The following is a 23,691-nucleotide window of genomic DNA, read 5'->3' as shown; positions in this document are numbered from 1 at the left end:
TCTGCAGCAGACTAGAGTAATACAACACTGATCTCGTCGATCAGTGCTATATAATGTATACTATGAGGGATTAGTGAAGTTATATTGGAAGTCACCCAGGGGGACTTCTAATTAATGTATAAGCTTAAAAAAAAGTGTTTTTTTTTTAGTAAAACATTCCCTCCTCTAATACAAGTTTGAAACAACCTCCTTTTCCCATTTTATAAATAAAAATTAAATAAAGATATTCGGTATCGCCTGCATAATCGCCTGAACTATTAAATTATCACATTTCAGATCTCGCAATGTAAACGGTGTAAGGGCAAATAAAAACCAATTTGCAAAATTGCACATTGTTGGTCGCATCAAATCCAGAAAAAAATGTGCAGATAGAAAGTACAGATCATGGCGCAAAAAATGACACTTCACACAGCCCCATAGACCAAAAATAAAAGCGTTATAATGATGATGATAATACAACAATTTTAAGGAACACTTAGTTTTTTTTAAAGGCTTTAATTTTTTAAAAGCTGTCAAATAAAATAAATGTTATGCAAATTGTATATCATTTTAATTGTACCAACGAATATAGCTAACAAGTCAGTTTTGCCATAGGGTGAACGGCCTAAACACAAAAATCCCCCAAATTAAAAATATTGTGTTTTATTTAAAATTTCACCACGCATGTAATTTTCTTCTAGTTTCGCAGTATAGTTTAGTCTGTCATTGCAAAGTACAATTAGTGGTGGACAAAATAAAGGTTAGTGTGGGTCTGTAGGTGAAAAAATGCAAGCGCTAAGGCCTTTTAAACACGAGGAGGAAAAAACACAAAAACAAATATTAGCCCAAGAGGGAAGGAGTTAAAAAAAACAGTGCCAGCTATATGAATGATTACAAATGTTTTCATACACTTACCCAGGTAGTTGTCATCATCAGAACGGCCAGAATAGCTGTGCTGATGAACATCAACGTTTGTTGCTCCAGCAGGAATCTTCACAATAATATTATATCCTAGAAAATGGAAGTGTGGATTATATCATAGCAATAACACTGAAACAATACAACTAAAATAGAAAGGAGCACAGCACATTACTGCGCAGTGGTAAAAATAGGGTAGGCTTCATGATATTAAGCTCACCTGTTAAGGTTGCACTATACTTACACATAACTTTGTTAGGCTGTGTTTGGAATGCATTCTGAATGCTATGTAAACTATGTCCCCCACTGTATCCCAATAACCGAGCAATGTTGCAGGGATTATCAGCAACATCATGCAGCTATAGTTTATATTAGATTGTTTATATTAGATAGTGAATAAAGTATACTAACATAAAACCAAAGCATTCCTCCAAATCTACAGGCCCACACACACATTAGAAAAAAAAGTTGTCTGAACCAGGTGTTTTGGATAAAATCAGGCATGCTAAATAGCTGCCTGATTGGTCTGACAAACAGGAGCCGGGCTGTGATTTGGCCAAAAGTAGGCCTAATCTTTTCCTGCTTAACAAGAAGCTAGACTAGAGAATGTGCTTACTGGTTGAGAGATATCATGTGACCCCTTTTATACATGTAACTGGGTGTGGTAAAGGCACAGAACCAATGTTAACCCTTGCACTGACAATATATTTCAGTATAAGCAGTGTGTAGCAGTGTTAAGGAAAGTAGCAGTATACAAATAATACACAATAACCAAACACAATTTAGAGTGCAAAGCAAAGTATTCTTCAGCCAAATCACAATCTTTCATGTAAAGCAGCTGGGAAACAGGTATCAGGACACTTTATACATACAATCTAGGAATTGTACGTATACTGGAGCAAAATCTTTTGATTACAGAATTACAGCAATTGTCAAAACTATTCTCCAATTAAAAATAAACAAAAAAAAACCCACAATTGTTAGTAGATGGTAAAATGTATTTCAGTACTCTTGAAATGTTATAAAAGTATAAAACATATCTTTTCATAAAAAGTGGTAGAAGTAAAAAAAAACAAAAAACAATGTAGTAGAGATTGTCGTAGTATTTAAAAAAAATAGAATATGTTAACAAAAAGAACTACAGTATATGTATTACAGAAAATTATCAATTTTAAGGATCTACATTACCATACTGAGCTTTAGTAAAGGTTCCTGCAACAGTTTTGCAGGAAGAATTATCACCCCCGCATACACCACATTTATCTTTTCTTGCTTTGGAATTTAAAACATGGTCACAGCCAGCTTGCTGAAAGAAAAAATAAATCTTATTTGATGCAGATAATCACATAAATATACCTCAGATATATGGTGCAACTTTAAATCACATCATTATAATACTTAATATAGCTGTAAAGCACAATGGGAAAGAAAATACAGCTTTCACTCATTTATTTTAAACTAATATTTAGTTAGGCTGTAAAATTTATCACATTTCTTAGACAAGGCTAACTTTTCTTCTAAATGATAGGATGTGCAGATGTGTCTGTAATTAACTCATCTTAAAGGGGTGCTCCAGCGTGGGGGCACTTTTTTGGGGGGACCGGGAGGAGGTGGCTGAAATAAAAGACGTCCACTTACCACCCCGGTTCCAGCGGCGAGTCCCGCATCACTGCGCTCCAGTGCCCGGTTCCCGGCTGCTTCTGGGTGTCTGACGCAGGCCCGAGACGTGACGTCTGAGGTCCGCTCAGCCACTCAGTGAAGGAGGCGGGATCCGTCTGAAGGCCGCTCGGATCCCGCCTCCTTCACTGAGTGGCTGAGCGGCCCTGAGATGTAGCGTCTCGGGCGGCGTCAGGCACCCGGAAGAGGCCGGGAACCGGAGCGCCGTGATGCGGGACCCGCCGCTGGAACCGGGAGGTAAGTGGACGTCTTTTATTTCAGCCACCTCCTCCCCGGTCCCCCCAAAAAGTGCCCCTACGCTGGAGCACCCCTTTAAAGCAACTCTGTTCCCACAATCTCCACCCCCCCCCCCCAAAACGCTTGTACCTTCCGACGCTTTTAATCTAAGATCTGTCCTGGGGTCCGTTCAGCAGGTGATGCAGTTATTGTTCTAGAACACAACTTTTAAACTTGCAGCCCTGTGTCAAATTGGCGTCGCCTAGAGTGTCTGTGCCCTAGGCTTGCACGGCCTCTTCATCCCTTCTCCCCACCCTCTTCACCATTAGGAATGCCCCTGGGCAGCATTTCTCCTATTCATCACTTGCCTGAAAACTGCACAGGTAATTTAACAATCCAGCTCATGTGCAGTGTTCACACAGGTGATGAATAGGAGAAATGCTGCCCAGGGGCATTCCTAAATGTTAAATGCAATTTGCATTTAAAACAACGGCCATTATTTATACGTTGTGTGAACATAGCCTAAAGACAAAATAAAGAGTAGATATCTGTATTTTATTTTGTGAAAATCTATTAAATTGTTTAATTTGAATTTCATACCCTGCATAATCCTTGAACACAAATGTCATCGGTTTCAGGACCACATGGCGTGCCATCTACAACTCTGTCCTTTAGCTGGTAATAGGATGACGTCCCAGAAACACGACAAAACAGCTTGCACCGATCTTTCATCAGGACTGTACAAATAATAATTTATTCTCTGTTACTGTGAAGTTTCTGCTTTAGTTACCTTCATATGAAAAAGAAGGAACACAATTTATACTTACTGCCACTGTATTTTGGGATCCACCTTACACTGGTGGTAAGACCATTGATATTAAAATGTTTGCCATCAAACTGAGAACACTGCACATCTCTAAAATCTTTCTTTCCTTTGGGACAAGAATCAGTATTACAAGATCGGAATTTCATCCTTCTTCCGACACAATATTTTCCTCCATTTTTTGGCCTGCAAAATATTTTTAGTATTAAAATGAATATCATGGTTACCGCATACTTAACCCCTTTGTGCTGCAGCTAGTTTGGGCCTTAATGACCAGGCTAATTTTTCAAAATCTGACCTGTCTCACTTTATGCTCTCATAGCTCAGTGATGCTTTAACGTATGCTAGCGATTCTGAGATTGTTTTTTCGTGACATATGGCACTTTATGTTAGTGGCAAAATTTGGTCACTACTTTGTGTGTTTTTTATGAAAAACATCAAAATATCATGAAAAATTTAAAAAATTTGCATTTTATGAACTTTGAAATTCTCTGCTTCTAAAAAAAGAAAGTCGTAGCACATAAATTAGTTACTAAGTCACATTACCAATATGTCTTCTTTATTCTGGCATAATTTGGTAAACATATTTTACTTTTTTAGGGTGTTATGGGGCTTAGAAATTTATCAGCAAATTATCACATTTTCGTGAAACTGATTTTTTTAGGGACCAGTTCTTTTTTTAAATGGATTTAGAAGTCTGGTATCCTGAAAACCCCCATAAGTGACCCCATTTTGGAAACTACACACCTTAAAGAATTAATCTAGGGGTATAATGAGCATTTTAACCCTACAGGGGCTGGAGGAAAGTATTCACAATTAGGCAGTAAAAAAATTGAAAATTTAAATTTTCCAATAATATATACGTTTAGATTAAAGTTTCTCATTTTCAAAAGGAATATGAGACAAAAAGCACCCCAAAATTTGTAATGCAGGTTCTCTTGAGTACAACGGTACCCCATATGTGGGCGTAAACCACTGTATGGGCACACAGCAGGGCTCAGAAGGAAGGGAGCGCCAATTAGCTTTTCCAATGCAGATTTTGCTGAAGAAGTTTCTGAGCGCCAGGTGCGTTTGCAGAGCCCCTGTAGTGTCAGCAGAGAGAAAACCCCCCATAAGTCACCCCATTTTGGAAAGTACACCCCTCAAAGAATTCATCTTGGTGTGTGGTGACCATTTTGACCCCACAGGTATTACAGGAAAGTATTCAAAAGAAGACAGTAAAAATGAAAAACTTGAATTCTTCCAATAATATGTTCGTTTAGTTTGAAATTTCTCAATTTCACGAGGAACAAGAGGAAAAAAGTACCCCAAAATTTGTAACGCAGGTTCTCCTGAGTACAATGGTACCCCATATGTGGGCATAAACCACTGCATGGGCACACAGGAGGGCTCAGAAGGGAAGGAGCGCCAATTAGCTTTTTCAATGCAGATTTTGCTGCAGAAGTTTCCGAGCGCCAGGTGCGTTTGCAGAGCCCCTGTAATGTCTGCAGAATAGAACCCCCCTAAAAGTCACTCCATTTTGGAAAGTGCACCCCTCAAAGTATTCATCTTGGTGTGTGGTGACCATTTTGACCCCACAGGTATTAGAGGAAAGTATTCAAAAGTAGACAGTAAAAATGAAAAACTCAAATTTTTCCAATATTATGTTCTTTTAGTTTGAAATTTCTCAATTTCACGAGGAACAAGAGGAAAAAAGTACCACAAAATTTGTAACGCAGGTTCTCCTGAGTACAATGGTACCCCATATGTGGGCGTAAACCACTGCATGGGCACACAGGAGGGCTCAAAATGGAAGGAGCGCCAATTAGCTTTTTCAATGCAGATTTTGCTGAAGAAGTTTCTGAGCGCCAGGTGCGTTTGCAGCGCCCCTGTAGTGCTAGCGGAGTAAAATCTCGCCATAAGTCACTCCATTTTGGAAAGTGCACCCCTCATAGAATTTATTTTGGGGTGTGGTGAGCATTTTGACCCCACAGGTATTTGAGGAAAGTATTCAAAAGTAGACAGTAAAAATGAAAAACTCGAATTTTTCCAATAATATGTTCCTTTAGTTTGAAATTTCTCAATTTCACGAGGAACAGGAGAGAAATGTCACCCCAATATATGTAACACAGGTTCTCCTGAGTAGAACGGTACCCCATATGTGGGCATAAACCACTGCATGGGCACACAGCCGGGCTCAGAAGGGAAGGAGCGCCAATTAGCATTTTCAGTGCAGATTTTTCTGAAGAAGTTTCTGAGCGCCAGGTGCGTTTGCTGAGCCCCTGTAGTGTCAGCAGAATAGATTCCCCCCAAAAGTCACCACATCTTGGAAAGAGCACCCCTCAAAGAATTCATCTTGGGGTGTGGTGACCATTTTTACCCCACAGGTATTAGAGGAAAGTATTCAAAATTGGCCAGTAAAAATGAAAAACTCGAATTTTTCCAATAATATGTTGGTTTAGTTTGAAATTTCTCAATTTGACGAGGAACAGGAGAGAAAACGTACCCCAAAATCTGTAACGCAGGTTCTCCTGAGTACAACGGTACCCCATATGTGGGCATAAACCACTGTATGGGCACACAACAGGGCTCAGAAGGGAAGGAGCGCCGATTTACAGGAGCAAAACCGCAGCTAGTAATGGTTATTAGAATAGCGCAGTTACTAAAATAAGATAAAAAAAATTAGATTACAGGTAATGTGGGGTGGTTACGGGCAACCAGGGGTGGTTATGGGCAACCTGAGGTGGTTACAGGTAATCTGGGGTGGTTACGGACAACATGGGGTGGTCACGGGCAACCTGCTGTGGTTACGGCAACCTGGGGTGGTTACAGGCAACGTGGGGTGGTTACAGGCAACGCGGGGTGGTTACGGGCAATGTGTGGTGGTTATGGGCAACGTGTGGTGGTCACGGGCAACGTGGGGTGGTTACAGGCAACCTGCTGTGATTACGGCAACCTGCTGTGGTTACGGCAACGTGGGGTGGTTACAGGCAACGTGGGGTGGTTACAGGCAACGTGGGCTGGTTACAGGCAACGTGGGCTGGTTACAGGCAACGTGGGCTGGTAACGGGCAACGTGGGCTGGTTACGGGCAACCTGCTGTGCTTACAGACAATCTGGGATGGTTACGGGAAACGTGGGGTGGTTACGGGCAACCTGCAGTGCTTACAGACAATCTGGGGTGGATACGGGCAACGTGGGGTGGTTACGGGCAACCTGCAATGCTTACAGACAATCTGGGGTGGTTACAGGCAACGTTGGCTGGTTACGGGCAACCTGCAGTGCTTACAGACAATCTGAGGTGGATACGGGCAACGTGGGGTGGTTACGCGCAACCTGCAGTGCTTACTGACAATCTGGGGTGGTTACGGGCAACGTGGGGTGGTTACAGGCAATGTGGGGTGGTTACGGATAAACTGAAGTTCTTATAGGCAATCTGGGGTGGGTACCTGTAATCTGACATGGGCTCCGCAATCTGGAGGGGGTCATTGGCAATTTGGGGTGGTCAGAGGCAAGGTGCGGTGGTCAGAGGCGACGTGCGGTGGTCAGAGGCGACGTGCGGTGGTCAGAGGCATTGTGGCGTGGTCAGAGGCATCGTGGCGTGGTCAGAGGCATCGTGGCGTGGGCAGAGGCAACGCGCGGTGGTTACGTGCAATCTGGGGGGGTTACATGTAATCTGGCATGATTACGGGGAACCTGGGGGGGTTATGTGCAACCTGGAAGGGTTACAGACAATCTGGGATTGTTACTGATAAACTGAAGTGCTTATAGGTAATCTGGGGTGGGTACATGTAATTTGGGGTGGTTACGGGCAATCTGGAGGGGGTCACTGGCAATTTGCGGTGGTTACGGGCAACGTGCGGTGGTTACGGGCAACGTGCGGTGGTTACGGGCAACGTGCGGTGGTTACGGACAACGTGCGGTGGTTACGGGCAACGTGCGGTGGTTACGGACAACGTGCGGTGGTTACGGACAACGTGCGGTGGTTACGGGCAACGTGCGGTGGTTACGGGCAACGTGCGGTGGTTACGGGTAATCTGGGGAGGGGTTAGGGGTAATTTGGGAGTAAACTGCAATTATTACTATAATAAAAAGTGTGTGTTTTATTTTTTTGTATGTTTGTCACTTTTTGTACTTTACATATTCATTTTCACTGTATTACTATGATTACTGTGATATTTTCTATCACAGTAATCATAGTTCAGTGACAGAGACCAAATTGGTCTCTGTCACTTTAAATTTTCAGAGTTGGCTGGTTGTGAAGCGCATGCGCACTTCATAACCAGCCAGGACGTCGAGGAGGAAGGAGCTCCGTCGATCCGGTGAGTATATGGGGAAGGGGGGGGTGACTGGGGGACGGGGGTGACAGGGGGGGTGGGGGGGCGACTTGGGGGGTGGGGGGACATCACTTTTTATCCCCTGTCACCAATCATTCATGGTGACAGGGGATAAAAAGTGCCGGGAGCACATGGCACAAGCGATCAGCGGTATATAGTATATACCGCTGATCGCTTGTACCGGGACCCCACAGGGGGGTCCCCGATGACTGCCCCATGCTCTCCGCTACCTCCGGTGGCGGAGAGCATGGGGCTTTCATTCATTTTAACCTTTTAATCGCTGTGAACCGACGTTAGTCGGTTCACAGCGATAGCGGCGGCCATCTTGGAAATGATGGCCGCCGGGGGAGGGGGGTTAGTTATCGGGGCACTAGGGGGGGCTGATCTGAGGTCTGGGGGATACTTATTTCATCTCCCCCCGCCGTAGATTCACGGCGGGGGGAGATGAAAGGTGGCGGCGGCACCGGTACTCTCATTTACCGACGGTCGCCGCTATAACGTTAATAGCGGCGATCGTCGGTAAGGGGGGGGGGCCGGGACGGACCTCACACACTGCCCCAACCCCTCAGCTACCTCCGGTAGCCGGGGGGATGGGGTGGGGGCCGTCCCGGCCCCGCAGCCTTATTCTCTGCCATCGCCGTAAAAAAGCTGATGGCAGCAGAATAAGGCCCATTAGTGACCGCCGTAGAAAGCCGTATCGGCGGTCACTAAGGGGTTAAAGTGTCACTGTCGTTAAAAATTTTTTTTTTTGCAGAAATCAATAGTCCAGGCGATTTTAAGAAACTTTGTAATTGGGTTTATTAGCCAAATCTGCCATTATCTGCATGTAAAAAGCCTTTTCCCAGGTCCCCCCCTCCTCTCCTTTCTGCCATCCACTCCACAGATTCAGCAAATCTCGACTGTTTTTTCATCTCTTTCATCAGTCGGATCCTGTCTGGTCTATGAAGAGGGGAGGGGGGAGGGGAAAGGAGCGAGATTAGCAGGCAGTTGAGAGCCAAGAACAAAGGATTGCTCAGGGGAGCTATTCAGAGACCTAATTAGAGGTCAGATAGCTCCATGGTGCCTGTCAGAAGAATGAGCCTGAGATGTGAATGTAAATTAACTCTTTGTTTTCCTGTTTTTGCTGCCTTTACTTTCTCTCTCCATAGGAAAACCATGAAGACAGGGGGGAGAGCTTCAAACTGCTTTTTCATGATAAAAAAGCATTTTTCGGCTAATAAACCCAATTACAAAGTTTCTTAAAATTGCCTGGACTATTGATTTCTGCAATAAAAATTTTAACGACAGTGACACTTTAAAATGAACCTGTTACAAACAGTATACAAACAGTATGCTACAAAACAGGCCGTGCTGAACAAAATAACATAGTTTTGTGGAGAAAGAAACACAGTAAGTAAAAACTGATGGCCTTTACTGCATGACTTTGCATAGGGAAATTGCTGTCGATCAAGGTAAGACCGCGCATTGAATTCTTAACCCCTTGCCTCGGCAGCCTATTTTGGCCTTAAGGACCAGGCCATTTTTATTTTTCTCAAAACCTATATTAGGGTCTCTGACCAATAATTACCAAATAGGGTTAACTCCATGTAACCAAAACCAAAGAAAAAACCCTAAATCACATGCAAATCATATGCCAAAGCTATTTTCCAAAATGTCAATACTTTATTATTTTATAAATCCCAAACCTATCCCATAAAATTTCCATATACACATTAGACACTTAAAAACATGGTGCAGGGGACCATACAGATATCAAACATATTACAATACAACAACAAAAAAAAGGGGAAAGAAAATATAATGGTTTAACAAATAATGGGGATTCCAAATGGCTAGAATCTAATATTTAAAGTGCAATGTGCAACCCATATACATCCGACCTAGTACTGAGTATGGAAAAAAGTATATCTATACATCACATGGCTGAAATTGCCACCAATGAATTGGTTAAACCTCAGACCACTGCCAAACACATGGAATCCCAATCCCCTTATGATGCGGCCTCTGCACCTCACCCTCCAACGCGTTTCGTAGACCTTTCTCAAGGAGTGGTCATTTTTATTTTTCTACCTACAGGGCTGGTTGTGGTGTCATTTTTGCGTCACAATCTGTAGTTTAATTTTTAAAAATATTTAATTTTATTTTTTTTCTGATAGATAATGTAACAAAAAAAATGCAATCCTAGCGCTTTTTTCCTCTTTTTGTTTGCGCCATTCACTGTAAGGGAATAGTATTATTATATTGCCCACGCTACAATATATAATATCTTTATCTTTACATGTTTTATTTGGAAATAGGTAAAGGGGGTTAATTTTAACTTTTATTGGGGTAGGGGCTGCCATTTAAAAAAAAATTATTTTATTTTATTTATTTATTTTACACATTTTATGTCCTTCTAGGGGACTATTTCATGCAATTATTAGATTTCTTACACTGGTCGATGCTAATAATAACAATATTTATTTGTATAGCACCAACAGATTCTGCAGCGCTGCATAGCTTTGATTAGTGTTGTGTGCAATCTTCTCATAGAGTTTGACTGAGACAGACTCTATGAGAAAATCACCAAACTTACTGCACAGAGGTAAGTATTAGACCTCCGACACACAGGAAAAACTATTGGGTCCCCACAGTTACACTGTGGAACGCTTGGGTTTATTGGAACCTGAACAGTCTTCATTTGATTACTAGTGGATGGAAAAGTTGTATGCAGAAAACATGGATATACAGTCTATGGCTGTTTTGCAGGCAGCATTAGGGCTGTATCCAATTTCTTCAACCACTGATAATCAAATGCGGAACATTTGGGTTTGGAAGAACCCTTGGGGGCTTGAGATTCACTTATCTCTAGTCATAAGTTATTACAAATGACAGCAATACTTTATTGAGGCATAACAATAACATTCAGTTAAATGATAAATATGACAAAAAAACACATTCCTATTTTTCCTTTCTGCTGTCTTTGGAGCAAAGCTTTTAATAGCTCTTATTAACTCATTTGCATTAAAGTGGTAGATTAGCAAAAAAAAAAAAAAAAAAACTCTTTCAAATCAGTTGCCAGGTGCCAGAAATTTGTAATTTACTTTTATTTTAAAAAAAAATCTCAAGTCTTCCATTACTTATCAGCTACTGTATGTCCTTCAGGAAGTGGCATCCTTTCCAGTCTAAAGAGAGCAGGAGAGGTTTTTTGGGGGGATTTGCTACTTCTCTGGAAGCTCCTGTCACGAACAGAGATGTCAGCAGACAGCACTGTGTCGGAGTGGAAAGAATACATGACTTCCTGTGGGACATATAGTAGCTGATAAGTACTGGAAAACTTGAGATTTTTTTTTTAATAAAAGTAAATTACAAATCTCTGGCACTTTCTGGAACCAATTGATTTGAAAGATTTTTTTTTTTTTTTTTTTTGCTAAACTACCCCTTTAATTTATAAACAGAAGCAATACAGTTTACATGAATATATAGAGAATATATCAGTTCAACAGCTTACTCAGGTTGATTACAATATCTAGCAGATGTTTTGATTCCACCACCACAGCTTCTTGAACATAAACTGTAAGGCTCCCAAGGACCCCATTTACCATCCACAGGACGGGTATTTGATACTTTGTCTACGCATAGGCCGCGATGGCAATGCTATTCAACAGAAAAAAATAAAATACATTTATTTTAATAAAAAAAGGAGAAAATGCAAAACAATGTAAACTGCCAAAGGCTGTTTACTAAGCCATTACTGTACAATGGTACTGTATCTGTCAATCAGACCCACTTTAAAAGCTTTTAAAATACGTTTAATTGGTAACTGTATTTGTTTTTTCTCTTGGTAGAATTTCCATTTAACAATGCATAAGCAATATAAGCTTATACATTGGGACATGCAGCAGCCTTCTGTCAGAAGTATAGGAAAACCTCCTGACATACAGTATACCCTCATTTTAGGCTCTTAAAATGATGTGAACAGAGCCTACAATTAAAGGGGTTAATGGATGCTTTCTTCCAAAAATAGAATGACTCTTGTTGTGACTCCTATAAAGATCTGTACTTGTTTAAGATGTGCAAAAGTGTGTTAGCATTTACTGACAGTACATTGAGATCTACAAAAAACAGTAAGAAAATAAAGACTGGCATATTCTGGCAGAATTTGCACCAAAAAAATGGCAGAATTCTAGAAGAAGGTTCTGGTACTTTAGTTTAGCTAACTAATCAATGGTTTAAACTTAGAGGAGACAGTCCAAGAAGAAGACCCCAACACACTTTCATAAATTAGTCCCCTTCTAAGACATTCTTTATTTAAAGCGACTCTGTAGCCACTGTGTAACCCCCCCCCCCCCCCTTAGCTTATGAGAAGTCCTTTCTGCTGGTATCATTATAAATACTGGTTGGGCTTGGGGCTTGGACTTTAGATGAGGTGTAGCCGTGTCAAAGAGGCATGGCCTAGAGTGTTCGTGCCCTAGGCAAGCGCTGCCTGTGTGGTGGTGGTCTCTGTCTCTCCCTGCCTCCCGTTCCGCCCCCTGCCCGCCCGCACAGTGTCAGAAACAAGCTGCCTGACATCTTACACTGTAAGGGCGAACAGGGAGCGGAAAGGGAAGCAGGGGGAGACAGAGACCACCACCATCACATAGGAGCCGCTTGCATAGGGCATGAACGCTCTAGACCACGCCTCTTTGACGCGGCTACTCCTCAACTAAAGTTTGTTTTTCGGCCTCAGGAAAGCCCAACCAGCATTCAAAATGACACCAGCGGTAAGGACTTCTCATAATCTACAAAAAGGTATAAGTAGTTGGGGGGGGGGGGAAGTTTTGCACAGTGAGCACAGAGTTGCTTTAAGGGGCTCCTCCTATTACTGAGGATGAGGGTTCCATGCCCTGACCAGGGAGGAGTTGTGGTATATAACAGTCACAAGTACAAAAAAAGTAGCTATTTTTGGACTAATCCTTTATGACATTTCTCCATTTGACTTGAACTCTGTTTTCTGTTAAATAAAAGTGTATGGTGCATACCTTTCCTGGGCCACAGTCACTTCCATCAGCTAAAGGCATATGCTGAGTTAAACATCCTTTATGCATTCCTTCTGTACTTGTGCACCATAAGCGCTTACACTGTTTCTGTTTAGAAACAAAATAAATAATATGTATTATATTACCTTATATTTCTGTACTAGTTAGGGTAGCCACTGTTTGCTGTACAGTTACATTACATCCAAATTTTTGATTCTTATGGAATTTTTCCTGAATTCTGAAGCATTTCAAAATTCTTTAAATGATATACTTTAAATGACATCATCTGAAAAGCACATTGCCACATGTTGATTCAGCAACATATCCGACCCATTTTGAGCTTATATTAATGTTATGCCAGGTTTAAAAGACACCTTTTAAAGTAAGATAAGGTTACTTTTATAAAGGTTGGCATGGACTACACCTAATGATGTTACCTAAGTGTAGACAAAATTATAATACATCCAAATAGATCCATCTATGAAGAAGTTAGATTGCATGGAAGCTATTCATATGCATAGTGTCTCTGTACTCTGGTTTATTCCACACCACAATGTAGATATGCATTAAGGGCCATGAACTGCCATCCTGTTTTTACAGCGAACCACCTAAAGCAACCTACTTGCCTGAGACTGTCTCCTTTAAAATCTGGGTGCCTTTTGGCATCTTTTTTGATTTTGGTGGTGAAACATGGACTTTCTCCTTGCTAAGTAGGGGTATGGAGCCCCCAGCCTCCTTACTCCCAGATGGCCTCTGACTACAGTGTGTGGAGACTTCACCTGTTACGGCCAGAGTTCCCTGCAAGCAGCATGGTCTCTGGCTGGTCTCCACTTGATTCCTATCGCCTACAGCAGCTGTGCTGACAGATCACAATGGACGCTGGAACACATTACCTCTCTACTTCAGCTGAGCTCCTCTGTATCTCTTCCTGCAGTTGCTCATCCAGACCTTCCACTTGGTGACGGGGCTCTCCTTACTCTAAAGCCCAGGGGAGCCCAGGCATCACCCGCCGCTATAAGGCAGTGCTACGACACTATGCCACCCTGCACAGTGGTTCCACTGTGAAAGCGCCAGCAAGGTTCCACTGTCAGCACTTCTCCACTTCTGGTATTAACCAATTTATTACCATCTGTCTGTTTAAACTGACTACTTAACTACAGGGTCTTGACTTGGCATTTTACTGTCTCTTGGCTTCCTCCCCCATTCATACACAGCCATAGTAGCCTCCCTTTGGCTTATATTTTACATTACTGTACCCAAATTACAGCTCCAGCTGCCGATGCCTTGAATCAAGCTTTTTCTTAACCAGTACTTCAATCTTTAAAGAGTATTATCTACATAGGTATGCCCCTTGGGGATCATGGACACGCTGGTATTTGGATCCTATAAAAGACTCTTTCTCCATATTCTGCTTTTCTGTGCTAGTAAAATCGTAATTAAGGCCTAGAAATCAACAGATACTCTTTCACTCTAGAAATGGAAGAGTCAACAGTTACAGTATATCCCTCTCTACAAAACCCTGTAACTCATAAGAACTGCCCCCCCCCCCCCAACTCATAAACTTTGCCTGGTATTTTTTATGCAAGTGTTATTTTGTTATGTATAAAACCAAAAATAAACCTTAAAAAATGGACAAATTGTGAGTAGCCAACATTTATATAAAATGTTTACAGACTTTATAATAACATTGCATTACTTATCCACATATTCTGTTTTACAACATGTATTAGAGCTGCAGAATCCAGTGTTTGTCCCAGTAATCCCTTGTCCTATACTAGGGTAGCATATTATAAAGACAGATCTACTGCAATTCTCTAACTGCAAGTAAAAAAAGAAAAACTTACCATGTATGGACAAACTTGTGACCCTTTTCCGAACATCAGCTCACACTGTTTGTTAGCATCATATACCACACCAGGTAACTGATTTGAAAAATCATACACAGTTCCACTAGGCTTATCCAGAAGACATTCCCCATAGCCAGTACTATAAAAATGTAAAATCAAAATTCAGAAATGTGTGAATTCAGTATTAGCTATGTTCACACTACATGGCCAGGTCACGGAACGGCCGGACTCTGCCAAGATTATCCCGCCGGTACTGCAGTACCGGCTGAATGATCTTTCCGGCCGCAGGGTTCTGATGCGGGCGCATCAAAACCCCTCACAGCACACAATGAAGTAAGCAGCCGGAGCCGCTCGCTTAATTGTGTGAACTGACATGGGTTTCTGCGGCCGCAATTCACTGAATGTCACTGACATGTCAGTTATTTGCGGGTCCGCATGGGATCCCAGCTGAAGCGAATACAATGTGTATAGGCTCTGGCCGGGATCCCATAGAGATGTAGGCAGTGTTCACTTTTACGTAGTGTGAACATAGCCTAAGGCTGGGCTCACACACAGTATATTTCAGTCAGTATTGTCAGCCAGTCAGTATTGCAACCTCAACCAGGAGTGGATTGAAAACACAGAACAGCTCTGTTCACACAATGTTGAAATTGAGTGGATGGCCGCCATATAATGGTAAATAACAGCCATTATTTAAATACAACAGCCGTTGTTTTAAAATAACAGCAAATATTTCCCAATAAATTATGGCCATCCACTGAATTTCAACATTGTGTGAACATAGCCTTTCTGTGTTTTTAATCCACTCCTGGTTTTGGTTGCAATATGAGGACCAAAATACTGACTGAAGTATACTGTGTTTGAACCCAGTCTAAGGGTTCATGCCCATAGGTTTGGTGCATCAGGCTCTGCTAACAAAAAGCAACAGTAATTTTCAAACATAGCTAAAATGTGGCAAAGGCAAATACTTACTCTAGGAACTCTGAGATGTATTTCAGACTGCATTTAGACCAGGTCCACGGGCTTGTATCATAACCTAAAACTGCTGACATCACATGAAATTCATTTTTAATTCCTATGTCTTTGCACTTTGAACTGTCATCATGAGGCATGTTAAATCTGGAAAGCAAGTTAACAGGCATACATATTATGGAATATGATCACCAATAAAGAGGATGCAGGCAATGGTACCAGACTTTTGACAAAGCTGTATGTGGTGCTTAAAAACTACATTGAGCGTCTGCTATGAAAAGACAGTAGTTTTTATACATGCATGTCATTGCACTCCAGTCTGTACCGCTTCTACCTCTAGTTCCCCTCTAGTTCTACCCCTGGTTCCCTTTAAATAGCTGGCATCAGAGATCTCTCTATATCGATTGTGACTGTTAGCTGCTGGGATTTATGGTAGTAGCGATATCCATGCATAAGACACAACATAATAGTAAATTAGAAGAGGTATATTTGCAGGTAACATACAGAAAACGAGGAAATACTTACACATGCCCCAGTTCATGTGCTATGGTGAATGCAGCACCTAAACCATTTTCCTCACTGATAGAGCAACTCCGTTGAGGCTCACACATTGTACCTAGTTCTGCTAAGCCTGTAAATTAAAACGCAAACTTATATAAATTACAATACTAACAAACCCACTTCATTTTATCTCATGCTTATATATCTTCCAAAAGTAAAGAAAAGTGTATACAAAGAAGGTGGCAGAAGTATGTAATATTTTAAGGCTAGATTTACACAGGACGGATCCCAAACTGTCATATTCAATGAGATAACATTCTCTCAGCGGGATTATAATCCCGCTGTAATTATGTAAATTCCCGCCTCCTTAACCAGCTGCTGCCCGAAGCATACTTTACCTTGTCCACACTCCGGCTGCATCTGAGGCTCCCAGCTCAACCTGCCGAGGTTCGGGTTTGTATGAACCCGGTATCTCGGCAATGATTTCCGCTGTCTTAAACCTTCGTGCAGAGGGTGGATACAGCGGGAGGACCGCCTGGAAAACCGCGATACAGCCACAGCCATAGGCTGTATCCCAGTTTTCCAGGCGGTCTTCCCGCTTTATCCACCCTCTCCACGGAGCGGGCAGACAGCGGGAATCATTGCCAAGAGTCCGGGTTCGTACGAACCCGAACCTCGGCAGGTTCGGACCATCCCTACTGGACACATTATTCCAGATGTGGCTTTACTAGACCTCTATACAGTGGGATCACAATGTCATTGTCCCTACTGGTTATACCTCTTGCCATGTAAACATACCTCTAGCTATTTGTTTTGGAAATTTCTTCTTGAGGGCCTTTTACACGGGCTGATTATTGGCCAGAAGTTTTGCAAGAAACGCTCCTATAGCCAATAATCGGCCCATGTAAAAGTGACAGTGATCAGCTGAGGACTGGGCAAAGACCCAGATCCTCGGCTTATCAGGTCTTTAGAACATGCTTCAAAAATTTTCGTTATTGTTTTATCGGCTGCACATCTTGAGGCCGATAATGATAAAGGCAGGCTGACAGCACAGATAGGCATTCATATCCATGCTGTCAGTTTCCAGATCACACATCAGTGCATACTTACCTGTGATCCAGCATCCTCTTCTCTGGCTCTTCTGAACAGCCTTCAAGCCCCATCTCCTCCAGAATGATTGACAGCCAGAAGGGGTGGGCCTGAACCTAAAGACACAGCGGCTGGGCGGGAGAGTCAGAGAAGAGGATGCCACTAGGTAGCAGGGCACTAGGTTTCGATGCACTGTATGTGTGATCTGGAAACTGACAGCATGAATATAAATGCCTATTCGTGCTTTCAGTTTCCATGATTGCACGAACAGTAGCCTAATGTATAGTGTACTTTAGCAAATTTACCATCCTTCTTTTTCAGGTGCTTTCACAGCTCATTAAACTCAATAGAAAAGTCATCAACATACAATGCAGAGTACGTTGGTAAAATTCCACACACTAAATAATAGCTTACAAAAATAACAACTTACCTAAAGTATCACATTTATTATTGGCTCTGCATATATCTTCTCTACAGAAGGAGTAATAAAAAAAAAAAAAAGATTTAATATAAAAAAAGTCAAAAGTATGTATAATATGCATGATGAAATGTACAGTCAACATCATGTAACTTCATCCTTGTTTTTCAGAGATAGTTTTTTTATGTAAATTATTACTTCATGTAGCAAATATAACCACCTCTGGATAAACTAGCAAATATCTAGTCTTTGTAGCCCAGCAGAGCTATAAATGTCTCGGGGAGGCTAGAGCATGGAAGACAGACAAGGTATAGATATTGCTGTCAACAAGACATCACAACTCGCAGCACCACACTTGGTCCTGCCAAACCTGAACAGGTGAGCTACTTGGTGGAGTATAAAACCACTGGGTATCTGTTAGCAAGGAGATGAAACACTATCATAGAAAAATGCAATAATATCCATAAGCAAGAAACAGGAGTGGCACTTACTGGATCATTGTGTATGTAGTATATTTTATTGTGAATATTAGTACAGAAAGGGAGAGCACAAATAAGACACATTCCTGGCACAAATTGGCTGTTATCAGGAGCGCCTCTGCTTTGTCCCTCTCTGTACTGGTACTCTGCAATGAAATTAACTTCTGACACAGCACTCCAATTCCGCTTCAGTCACCCCCCGTGCCAGTCACTACATTGGCTCCCTGTTTAACACAGGATACAATACAAACGCTTCCTGCTCACCTACAAAGCCCTCCACAGTGGGTTACCACCCTACATCTCCTTTCTCATTTCTATCTACAGTCCTACCCATGCCTTACACTCCAATAATGACCTACGCCTAACATCCTCCTCAATCCCCTTCTCTCACTCCCGTCTCCATAAATTTACTCGAGCTGCACCATTACTATGGAAGGCATTACGCAACACTGTCAAAACACATATTTTCAAACCCCCAAACACACACACACCAATCATTTAACCTATTAACGATGCAGGACGAGTATACTCGGGTAGTTAAGGGTAAACAGAGAGGGCTCCTGGCGCAAATCCTCTCTGCAGCGCACGATCCCCGGTTGCTATGTGCAGCCGGGGACTGGATGTATTAGGCGACCTGGCCGATCGGCGCTCCAGACTAATTAACTATTTAAATGCAGCTGTCAATCTTCTGATTACGATTGTAATCATACCGACTTGAGGAACATATATAACATGTCAGTTTTACCAGAGGGCGAACGGTATTAACACCCCCAACCACCCACCCCCTAAATTTTAAAAAATTGCTTATTTTCAATTTCACCACGGATATATATTTTTTTCTGGATTTTCAGCATATTTTATGTCAAAATTAAGTCTGTCATTGCAAAGTACAATTAGTGATGCAAAAAATAAGGGCTCATGTGGGTTTCTAGGTAAAAAAAATACAACTGCTATGGCCTTTTAAACACAAGGAGGGAAAAATGAAAGCGCAAAAATGAAAATTGGCCCAGTCCTTAAGCGATTAAATGTAAAATTATTTGCTGATGCCTGGCTACTCTTACTATGCATAACTGGATTTGTTTAGTAAAGAAAGTCTGCAGGATGAATATATTTGTTAAAATTTGTTTACCACAGCAAATTGATGGCAGAAAAAAATGAAGTTAAAGGGGTATTTCAGTCAAAGTAAACTTTTAATATGTTGGCGTCCTTGGGGAGAACATAATCAATAGGCTATTCTTACCTTCTATGCTCCCTCGGTGTCCTCTAATGTCATCTTCGGGTCACAGCTGAACAATACCGCGTCCACTTCCAGGCTGGGTTCACACTACATATATTTCAGTCAGTATTGTGGTCCTCATATTGCAACCAAAACCAGGAGTGGATTGAAAACACAGAAAGGCTCTGTTCACACAATGTTAAAATTGAGTGGATGGCCGCCATATAACAGTAAATAACTGCCATTATTTCAATACAACAGCCGTTGTTCTAAAATAATAGCAAATATTTGCCATTAAATGGTGGCCATCCACTCAATTTCAACATTGTGTGAACAGATCCTTTCTGTGTTTTTAATCCACTCCTGGTTTTGGTTGCAATATAAGGACCACAATACTGACTGAAATATACGTAGTGTGAACCAGTCCCAAGAAGAGATTGTCTCAGCAGTGACAGTCTGCTCAGCCAATTACTGGCCACAGTGTTGTTCCGTCTTAGTCAGTGATTGGCTGTGCAGGCTGTCCCTGCGGAAACAATTCTGTCTCAGAAGTGGAGAAGGGACTGTTGAGCCGGAATTTCAAAAATGACTTTGGGGGACACTGGGGGAGCATGGAAGGTAAGAATAGCCTGTTTATTATGTTCTCCCCAAGGGCAGTAACATATTAAAAGTTTTAATGAAATACCCCTTTAAAGTTAAACTTCTATAACATCTTTAGTTAGAACAATGTAAAATTGTAAGACCATATACCCACGTATACAATTTGTGAAAAATAAATACCTGGTAAGGAGAACTGCTGTATCATAGTGGGAAGGATGAGAGTCATCAGGAATATTTTGTGTTCTTTGCCAAACACAAAAATTGTGAAGTGTTGTAGCTGCATTAAAGCTGATTACTGGTCCATCCTGTATAAAAATAAAAAATTAAAAATAAATGACTACATACAGTACCTTAGATTTAAAAAAACTATATATTACACTGGACAAAAAGAAAAACACCTAACAAAATAGTAAATCAAAATTTTAAAGCCTTTTACGTGTACGGCTAGGTTCACACTGTGTTTCTGCTTAATGTTTTGCTTAATGCGTATATTTCAAGGGAAAAAAAACAAATGCAAAAATGGATCTTTTTTTTAATTTACAGAATCTGTGAAACAGAAAATGCAGTGTGAACCCAGCCTAACACAGATGCATTATTGTTTTTTCTGATACACTTTGCAGCCAAACCTGCAACCACTTCTGACAAGGCAGGAGTGAAAGGTTTTGATTTACATTTAGAGATGAGCAAAACGAATCAGGCGAATCAAAATTTGCTGCGAATTGGGCCATCAATTTGCTTCATTCTGTGAAGCAAATTCCTGCTAATTCGTTAAGGAAATTAGCAAAGAAACAAAATGGCGGCTGCTCATACAGTCTGGGTCACTGGGTAGGAAAAAGGGATTAACCATAATTTCTAGTGCCCGTCCAATCAGCTGCAGGCCCCTCTGTAATGTCAGCACCTCACCCTCTATAAAAGGTGGTTCATTTAAGAAGGTGTGGAGGTGTGTGTGAAGGAGAGGGCAGCATTCAGTTAGCGCAGAGCAGGGAGAGACTAACAGAACGATATAGGGACAGAGAGGAGAGGAAAGGAGGGCTGATTGTGGGTGATTTTTTGTTGTAGCTGCCAACCAAGTGTCCAGTTTACCAATTAAGTGGGTGCCTATAGGAATTCACTGGGACCAGTGAAGACACAGTCCATATTATTCACTCACGGTACACTGTAAACTCTTATTAAGTTATACAAAGTTACTGGGATCAGTGAAGACACAGTCCATATTATTCACTCACTGGGCACTGTTTACTCCTGTAAACTCCTATTGAGTAATAACAATTTACTGGGATAAGTGAAATGAGCATGTGCCTTACATAATCAGTGGTCGCACGCCACTTCTACTGTGTTCCAAAAATTTGTTTTCATTACTAAACTAAGTGTGCACTTTACATAATCAGTGCTTGCATGCCACTCCTACTGTGTTATACAAGGTGGGTTTCATTAGATTGGATGACTGAATGGCTGATCGACATTTTTTTTTATTGTGATTTTTCAATTTTTGACACTTTTACAAGAACATGCATTAACAAATTATTCTGTAAATGTCCCAGTACTGTAGCTACGATAGTTTGGCTGTTCTACTGAAATTTGTTAAGATTGTATTCGCAAACATTAAAAGAAAGAATTTCCAGCTGCTTCACTCCTCTCTATTTATAATGCAGCATCTGATTTGTAAACCTGATAATCGAGGGGTAACATGGTAAACTCAAACCTGCACAGTACACATTCTCTGCAAAATCACAGCAACAGTAACATGTGAAATGACAACATTTACAGGTTTGTACCATTATTCTGCCCTACAAAGGGTGGGATGACAAGCAGCTGTGGGCCTCACTGGCCCAGATGAATTGGTTTGTTTACATAAACCAAACCAGCGAGAAAAGTTTTTTATTTTCTCGATGCGGGCCTATGCTTTGTACATCTTTGAAAAAAATAATAAATTCTAAATATCCCCACTATGCTTCCCTGGTCTAAAGTATACAGTCCAAAATAAGTGCAATAAAGTGAAGAGTACTTTACCTGTTCATTTTGAATAACAATTAGCTTTACAATCAAGATATTTATGAGATTCCCAATGCTTGGATCTTTATAGATAGCAGCAACCTAATATTTAAAAAAGTAACATGGATTAGATAAATTAACAGTTATCTGACTATACTGGTCACATTCCAAAAAGCATTCCATTAGTCGTAACTGTTGCTTTGATTTATGCACAGTGGTCATAATTCAAAGACCACTGACATTATTGAACATATAAGGAACAGGTAGAAAATACCATTAGGGTGCTTTCACACACACCGGATCTGCAGCAGATCTGATGGTGCAGATTTGATGCTGTGTTCAGTTATTTAGACCAAATCAGTTGTGGATCTGCTGCGGATCCGCAGAACAAAATCCACTGCGATATGGTGTGTGTGAAGCTACCCTTAGAGTAAGCTTAAAAACTTTAACTGTAATCTAAAAAAAAAAAAAGGTTCACACACAGTAAATTAAATGTGAGAGTTATATCAAGTAAAAATAAAACAATGTTTTATATATTGCAAATGAGGCAACAAAAAATGATAAGCACGTTCACTACATGGATTGTAATCAATTATGGCCATTATTCTATATGGTGTGTGCACTGCTGGCAGATTTCTCATTGACTTAAATGTACTGTAGCACATTAAGCCCCTATTACATGGGGCGACGTAGAGGAGCAAACCAGCTCGGTCAGAGCTTGTTTGCTCCTCGCTTGCTTACGATCACACGTGGCGGCAGCAAGCGGGTGAGTACAGTGGAGGCCGCGGGGAGGTGCGGCGGGGCTGCCTGAGTGATTGCTAGATCGTCCGGGCAGACCATAGAGGAGAGCAGGCATCAATCGGAGAACAGGCAACAATCAGCCAATATCGTTCATGTCGGCTGATCATTGCCTTCTATTACACTGGACGATTATCGGCTGTAACGCCTGATATCAGCCGAATATGGCCGATAATCGTTCCGTGTAATAGGGCCTTTAGGCTATGTCCCACTCTGTATGACAGTGGCTGTTTATACTACATTTGCACATACTTACAGAAAAAACAAAAAGTGGTGGACAAAACACTAGATTATGCAGTGTAATGCAGAATTTTATTTGGTATATACATGTGTCTCATATATACAGTGAATATATACAGTGAATATTGTCACTCCATGGAGCAACCAAGAACATTCATGTTGGTGGCAAAAAATGCAAGAGCATATAATTGATGTATAGATGTGTGTCCACAGTCGTGACGGCTATTAAACCCTGCTTTTCTCTAGGGTCCCGCTGGGGCTGAGCCAACTCAGTGCCTTGGCGGGTGTTGTCCCTAGTGCTGGATAGGCAGTCTGTCTCGAAGTGATAAGGTTGTCACCTCAAGTGGTTTGATAACGGTCTACTGTCTGTATATTATTTGTTCATACAAGGCTGTGCAATCAATGTTCAAGACAAGCATGGGTTATGGTAGAGATCGAAGATTCTAACGGCAATAATATCCACGAGTCATCCGATGCGTTTCCCCCTTGTAGCTGATAACAGTAGCTGGGTTCATCAGGGATGTTCTAGTATGTGGATTATTCAGCCATATAGTTAGTCTAGTAAAAGTAAGTGCAGACAGTATATCAATGCCATGATGTATTGTAAATAAGAAAAT

At 41.4% G+C, this 23,691-nt stretch overlaps 1 protein-coding gene across 1 annotated transcript in view; it reads right to left on the bottom strand.

Annotated features, from left to right (window-relative positions):
• Positions 1 to 23,691, bottom strand: part of ADAMTS20 (ADAM metallopeptidase with thrombospondin type 1 motif 20) — a 140,126-nt gene that overhangs the window by 62,440 nt on the left and 53,995 nt on the right. Inside the window, exons 5-16 of the mRNA XM_069975985.1 lie at positions 22,055 to 22,138; positions 20,225 to 20,349; positions 17,765 to 17,805; positions 16,270 to 16,375; positions 15,745 to 15,891; positions 14,770 to 14,911; positions 12,929 to 13,033; positions 11,419 to 11,564; positions 3,618 to 3,799; positions 3,391 to 3,527; positions 2,086 to 2,203; positions 895 to 990 (exon numbers count right to left, since the gene is read on the bottom strand). Coding sequence (XP_069832086.1) covers positions 895 to 990; positions 2,086 to 2,203; positions 3,391 to 3,527; positions 3,618 to 3,799; positions 11,419 to 11,564; positions 12,929 to 13,033; positions 14,770 to 14,911; positions 15,745 to 15,891; positions 16,270 to 16,375; positions 17,765 to 17,805; positions 20,225 to 20,349; positions 22,055 to 22,138 — 1,429 coding nt within the window. The remainder of the gene's footprint in view (positions 1 to 894; positions 991 to 2,085; positions 2,204 to 3,390; positions 3,528 to 3,617; positions 3,800 to 11,418; positions 11,565 to 12,928; positions 13,034 to 14,769; positions 14,912 to 15,744; positions 15,892 to 16,269; positions 16,376 to 17,764; positions 17,806 to 20,224; positions 20,350 to 22,054; positions 22,139 to 23,691) is intronic.

Source organism: Dendropsophus ebraccatus, chromosome 1, assembly GCF_027789765.1.
Source record: "Dendropsophus ebraccatus isolate aDenEbr1 chromosome 1, aDenEbr1.pat, whole genome shotgun sequence".
NCBI lineage: Eukaryota > Metazoa > Chordata > Amphibia > Anura > Hylidae > Dendropsophus > Dendropsophus ebraccatus.
This window is presented reverse-complemented; position numbering and strand designations above follow the sequence as displayed.